Source organism: Mytilus trossulus, unplaced genomic scaffold (genome assembly GCF_036588685.1).
Source record: "Mytilus trossulus isolate FHL-02 unplaced genomic scaffold, PNRI_Mtr1.1.1.hap1 h1tg000085l___fragment_1__unscaffolded, whole genome shotgun sequence".
In the NCBI taxonomy this organism is placed as follows: Eukaryota; Metazoa; Mollusca; class Bivalvia; order Mytilida; family Mytilidae; genus Mytilus; species Mytilus trossulus.
The window spans coordinates 5596225-5603507 of NW_026963295.1; the positions used below are offsets into that span (position 1 = coordinate 5596225).

Here is a 7283-nt window from a genome sequence, read left to right on the forward strand (position 1 = left end):
TGTATAGGGAGATACATATCCTCCTCGGTATACTCCTAGGAAAAAGGTTGTTAATATGTAGATTTCAAACACCGAAACAGTGGTAAGTTATCAAAGGTACCATGGTCATAATTTAATATGCCAGACGTTTTGTAACGTATCCGCTGTTTCATAGTTAGTATGGTTTGATATAACAACTCTCGTATAGACCTTCATAGTATATAGTTACATTTTTTTATTTGATACACATTTTACTCATGGTGTCCTTCTTTTATAAAAAGTATATAGTATTTATTACATATTTTAAAGCTATTTCTTTTCATCTTTAGCCCTTTAGCCCTTTTCCCCAAAAAACAAGTCTTTTTTTTTTTGTATGCACAAAATAATAAACTATAAACTAAAATTAACGACAACCACTGAATTACTTTCTCCTGGGATAAACATTATTTGAAGTTCTGAATTGAATTCTAATGCATGTGTAAAACTGTACATGTATAATAAATGATTATATGAAGAAAGGCATACCATTTGTATATGATTCTTTCGAAATAAATGTATACCAAACTCTGCGAAGCGCATGCACTCATACAACGATTTCTGGACCATAGCATTTTAAAGAATTGATTGAAAAAAATTATATTGAGAGCTAAGTTATATGATTTAAACAGATCATTACACTTGTATTCCTCAGTGGTCTTTGGTTTACCGAATAAAACGTGCCATAAGGTTTGAAACACTTTAATTAAGTTATCAAATGTACATCTTTATAACCCTTTACATTCAGTTTTTAGAGGCGACAGAAAAACAATTAAAAGAATTGTATTGTTGCATACACAATAAATAGAATTAAATAGAAATGTAAAAAAAAAATATGGTACACGAAATGTAGAATATTATTCGTCATCAACGTTTTTTCATGGTTTTCTACGGTTAAAAATGGAATTTAGAATTAAATTATCAGTCTGTAATATTTTTCTGTCTATTCGAAATAACGTAATAAATGTGGTGTACACTGTAAATAACCCGCTACGCGTGTAAGTCAGTGTGCACCAATTTTTCATGTTATTTCTTCATAGACAGAAAAAATATTACAGTAATTCCTAAACATTTGCTAAACTAAAATTCTGTGACAAATTACTTTCGTATCCTATCCTAATCTGATCTTCTCGTGCAATCGTACCGATTTCTCAGGTTCAACGTCAAATATTGCTGTATTTGACGCGGAAGTCCGCTTACGTTCTTGAGCATACTATGTCCGAATTCAAGACTATCCCAAGTTTACCTACCTAGGTGTTATCTGACATTATAATGTTAAGATCTCCTGTATACACACATTGGTTTCTCATACCGATCCTTATCAAAAGTTCACATTGGAACACAGATATGATTCACATTTATAGAAACACTGTCACGAGTCAGTCAAAAGGTAAGGACATTGTCTTATTTATTTAGGTACAAACGATGTTAATATATGTTATAATCGACAAGGGTGGTACATCGCGGTGGGGGTAGGGGTGGTGAAGAGGACTGTATGAGGGTCTGTATCTATATCTATAATATCTATAATATTTACGGAAAAGAAGAGAATGAAAACTGTTACAAGTCAGTTAAAATGTTCGTTAGAATAAAGAAGAACATTTGATCTAATTCATATACATTGTAAGTACAAGATATGTTAGGATACATTATATTCGACAAGGGTAGTAAACTCTGGATGCGGCGTAAGTGTAAAAGACTATATGAAAGTCAGGACGTAGTTTACAGAATGGAGTATAATAAACAATACTAAAAAAAACGGGACCAACGAACGATTAATTCGGTTATACAAATATAAAGAATAGAGAATAATGGGTTAATAATAAAGAAGAATAGATAGTGCGAATGTATATTAATGGATTATCAAGATCTTAAAACTAGAGAATAAAGTCTGATACTTAAGGACAAATAAGATAGAGAAAAGTCATTACCAATTGTTCAGTCTAAAGATTTTTTTATTTCTTATCATAATGTACTCTTGTTTGTCTGTGGCCTGTTTGTCTTTTGTATATATCAGTGGCATTATGGGTTGGTTTTAGACTGAATGTCCCTTTGGTATCTTTTGCCTATCTTTTTTTCCAACGAAATGATTATTTAGTGTATGCACATGATAATACCTAGGAGAATACATGCAAAAAGATGCACCGAAGAGAAATTACCGTTTTAGTGGATTGGTGTTTAACGCCACTTTTGAAATTATTGTGATATTGCATTGCAGTTAATTTGTATTGGTGGAGGATTCCGAGGAGGCAGAGTGAATCTGACCATCGGTAGAAAAACTGGAAATTCTAGTCAATTCATATATTCGAGCGCACTTTCTAAGTGCGGGATTCGAACTCACAACCGTAGTGTTGACTGACAATGTCTGTCTAAAATGATACCTATTTGGACTCACTTAATATCGTGTCTGTATATAATCTGCCAAAGAACTATATTTCTCAGAAATACATGTTTAATGTATGTATAAAATGATGCTCAAGGGCGTCTTTATCATCATGCAAAGGAACATAATCTTGTATAATCTTTGTGTTAGTGATGGCTTAGCGGTATCTCTCTGAACTTAATGTTTATATATAATGATGAACGTCTTTATATAACGCTGTGCAGGGAAAATATCTTAAAATATAATCTCTATATTTATGATGACCAATGGTAATCTCTTTTAACATTGTGATACCAAGTAGAAAGAATGTGCATTATGTCTGTATGTTATTATGTATCCAAGGGACTTCCTTTACATATCCATAAACTATGACACACAGTGAGATTACTCTTAAACATGTAAAAGTAATAAAAAAATAGTGACCTTCTACATCACGTGTGTTAATAATGATTCCCATGGAAAATATTCATTCTTGTAATTATACCATAAAGGGATAAATATTAGTCCCGAAAACACAAGGAGATTACCATTTTTGTTAATGATGTCCAATAGGAATATCTCTTAAAATTCTGTTTGTTTAGAACGATGCCAAAGAGGAATATATCTTTTTATAATGATGTTATTGCGAATTGTTTTCCTTTTAGATTTTGCAAAACATGAAGGCCTTGGTATGGTTTTTGGCCTTATGGATGTATTGTGTTGTTGAATGTCATCACAATGTCAGAACAGACAGATGGAATGAAATCTCACATGTTCTTCGTGATTTAAATTACAACAAAACCGACCCGCATGATTTGATCAAATCTGTATTATACCAGATGCGTGGTATTGAGCGATATAGAGTAACATGGAATCGATGTGTCATTAAACCAAAAGCCAAACATTTGAACGAAGTACGTTCAAATAATTAGTTCTAGTTGTATTTTTTTTTTTTAACGACTATTCTAATCAAAACATGCAGCTTCATGCAATTACTAATTAACAAAAATAAAATAAGCATGCAAATATAAAGACAACACATTATTTTTGATTTTAAACCTCAGGAGTCAATGTCCGTGGGGCTCCCAGCTGTATATACATTAAATGGGAGACCATGCAATCGGTAAAAACACATAAACTATGTATAAACTCAAAAGGAAAAAAGATAAATAATTTAGCTTTGACATATACATGATATACAAAAGGATTTAACAGTAACTATATATTATAACGCTTAAAAAAATAGAGCAAAAGGACAGAAATAAAAAGTATGAAATGTCACCTACATGTATGAGGCAACATTAAATAGAAACGGTTTTTTATTGTTTATTCCGAGTCATTGATCATGTTGATAACGTTTTACAATACAAGTTATATCTTTTATTACAGTATATTGAGTCGGACCAATTCTTACAAAGTTTCATCTCCAATGTAACATGTGGACACGGTGTTTCAGAGAACAACTTCGAATATCTCACTACCCTGTCTTTATCAATGGCTGTTCATCTAGAGAGATTTGTATGCCCGCATAAGAGTATAAAGGAATTTCACCAAGTCTATCATATCTTATACGGAAATCCTGGATCATCAAATATAAGCCAATTACTTGGAACTGTTCGACGTTTTTATAGACCTGGAATGTCTCCAAAACAATCACATATGACGTACAAGAATAGACTACAGGTATTCATTTATACTTTAACATGAAAAAAATCACTTCCTACGTTCTTTCCTTTATTTTATTGAAGAATTATTTCATTTTATGATTGTTAAAGCTTACTTTTGCTGGGGGACTTTAGAATTTTACTTGGAGTTGAGCTTTTATTTTGTTAATTCTCTTTTTGGAAGCCACGAAATTAAATATCCACAAAAATAGGGAAAGATTTTCACAGTGTGATTGTTTTCACTAAATTAATAACTTGTATACTCTCATTGGAATCTTGTTCTGATTTTTTTTACAAGTGACAACACGTATTTAAAAAAAACCAACAACACTCTATTGAATAATAATACTTTCCAGTTTTAACTCTTTTTTTTGTGTTTTCAGTGTTCAGTCAATTGTATGCCATTATTATACTTTCAGTGCTTGCATCCTGCAATAATTGAGGAACATATACACAGACTAATTAACAGTCATCAAAACAACAGGGAAATGATAATAGAAGACAAACACGACGATATCAAGATTATACTCAATGGTAAAATCGTCTCCTTAGAGCCATACGTAAGTTATAACACACACTATGACTGTTTGCACAAATAGCCGAATATCGCCAACAAAGATTTGAAATGGGATCACCGGCTTAAATTTGTCACTAGACACATGAGTACCCCCTCCCTAAACCCCCAAAAAAACAACAACAAAAAAACACATAGAAACACAAAAACCATAGCAAGCGTAACACTACAGAATAACAGTTTTACATAATTGTTTCACTTACTAGTATTACTGTCTTTTTTTAGTAAAGCAACACGTGACTTCGTACACATTTTATATTATGAGAGCGGATATTGTTCATAAAAATATTGATAATTTTCAATTTTTTTTCTTTCTTATTATTATTATAATAGTATGAAATTTTAAAACTAATTCTTATGAATGGTTTCCGGGAAGTTGATATTGCAATCAAAATTAGAAAACAATTTCTTTAGGTGCATTCTATACTTTACATCTTCAAATTTAGATTTTGCAAACATTTAAAAAATATTATCAGTGACGATCGAATCCGAAAAAAATAACATAATTGATTGTATCATTACATGACTTGTGTACAAGCTTTTTTATCATTGTTTTTATATTCTGATGCATTTCAAAGAGGCATCAATATTTAAATCAAGACATAGGTTTTAAAGTGGTCAAGTCGTCATCGTCAATATCAATTGCGCATTCTTTATCAGTTAAAACATATATTTAAAGAGAAAAAAACTAATGATAGTTCATGCAATTTTTCGTTTAAATCATTATGTATCAATAGATGTTATAAATGATTTTTTTTTACTTTCATTACCTATTTTTTTTTATCCATATTCTGTTGTATTACACATTTTGTAACAATCCTTGTGTAAGGTTTATTGACTACATAATTGCATTTATATTCTAACATGTCGGTCAAAATACTGCATTGTTTTTCTATATCACGGGGTTTTGGATGGGGAGCGATTATTTTGTGAAAATGAGACTCCTCAATATTACAGATGAACTTTCTCACAGTAATAATGAAGAATCATTCATCTGTGGCTCAAAACCAGCCACGACTAAATCGGCCTCCACGTCTTAATGTCTTAATATCATTCTAGTAGCTTTGAAGGAAGAGTGTGTACTTAAATGCTATTTTTGTCGGATTTGACATTTATGTTTCACTTAATATTGTTTTTATTGTTGATCAGTCATGTTTTCTTTCTATTATTTTTTATTTTCAATTTTATAAATCACTATATTTTTTCTCCAGATGTTTAACTCAATACCACAGAACGATGAGTCAGACCCAACAATAAAACCAGAACACCAATCACATGAGAGAATAACCATCAAACCATCACATCAACATAAATGTCCTCGAGTTATTGTACCGAGAACATCGCAAAGACCAGATCCTCAACAGTTTATGAGAATGCAACGGATCCTTCATTCAGTTTCTTCGAATATCGTTTCTGCAATTTTAAGAGGTATCGTTAATTTGTTTTCTTCTGCAAAGTTCCTTTTGTTTAAATCTCACCAGACACGATCATGTACAGAGGCAAAATATTGGAAATATTATTATATGCGTATTACAGAAATTGTAAAAAATTTAAGAATTTGATACATAGTTATTGTTATATATGTATTAAAACTAGGGCATATATCTACTGTTGAAATTTTAATTTATAACAGCCTTTCAAAAAGAGAACACTCCTAGTCTTCTTTCTTCCCTCTGATTTTTACAGTTAATATTTCGTGTTTGTAACAGAGATTTCCTAGTAATAATCTTATATAAAATTGATATTTAATTTAGTCTTTCAATCTTAATAAGATAAGTTGAGAAACAAAGAAGCGGAACATAATATTGGAATTGTTAAACTCATAAGGGGAAAACTGTCAGCAAAATACAAGTTCCCATTCCCTTTTTGGTGTGTTTTTGATTGTTATGTTTTCACAGTTTTTTTTTTTCGATCATAATTACTGAATGAAAATGTATAGAAATATTGGTATGAAAAACAGCAATAACATGTGCACAGTTAGAATATGTAAACAGTATATATATATTACAGGTGTCAACATATACGACGATAAGACATATTGTCTAGTTGATCATCTTGAGTACATCATGCGTCATTATGGACACCATCATAATAGTTACATGGATGAGACAGGTAAAATATATGTTTAATCAGTAAAATTGGTACATTGGATATTGTTATTTCGAAGACGCATTTTAAATCTTTTGATAACTGATCATGACGATAAAATAGTATTGGCGTAATCTTGAAAACCGAATACTTCGACTCTTTTATACTGAAAATATTAGATTTTGACATGTCTGCTTATTAACCTAACCGTATATAAAGTTTGGTACGTCATAACAAGTCATTCTGGTTCATTCAGATGGAATGTACGTGTAATTAAAACTATTTATAGACTCCAGTCTTCTAATCAGATAATGTTTATATTTGAACTTAAAATAAAATATTTTATCTGAGCAACGCTGACAGCTTAAGTCTCACGTTGTCATGAAATATTCTATTACCAGTACTATTTACAGTTGCAAAACGTAAATGCTAAGTATGGATGTAAAACATTATAATTGAACTTGAATAATCAAAAACATAGAACTATGTTTTACAATACAAATGGGAGGGATGTATACCTAATAAAGAGATGTAACTCATTTTTTCTTCAGAAAATGTCTGCACTAAGACAGGAATATGA

General features: G+C 30.8%; 1 protein-coding gene across 1 annotated transcript; it reads left to right on the plus strand.

The window, feature by feature from the left end:
- Positions 1–1320: 1320 nt before the first annotated feature.
- Positions 1321–7283, plus strand: LOC134699880 (uncharacterized). Its single transcript, XM_063561282.1, has 7 exons — positions 1321–1405; positions 3043–3291; positions 3767–4060; positions 4461–4601; positions 5827–6043; positions 6626–6727; positions 7255–7283. Exons 2-7 carry the CDS (start codon positions 3055–3057, stop codon positions 7281–7283), a joined length of 1020 nt encoding a protein of 339 aa, XP_063417352.1. The 5' UTR covers positions 1321–1405; positions 3043–3054.

Bases quoted from the DNA above. Each gene is read 5' to 3' on its own strand.
- LOC134699880 (XM_063561282.1), top strand. From the start codon at position 3,055: ATGAAGGCCTTGGTATGGTTTTTGGCCTTATGGATGTATTGTGTTGTT. The intron at 3,292-3,766 runs GTACGTTCAAAT...CTTTTATTACAG, and splicing joins AAGCCAAACATTTGAACGAA to TATATTGAGTCGGACCAATT. The intron at 4,602-5,826 runs GTAAGTTATAAC...TTTTTTCTCCAG, and splicing joins TCGTCTCCTTAGAGCCATAC to ATGTTTAACTCAATACCACA.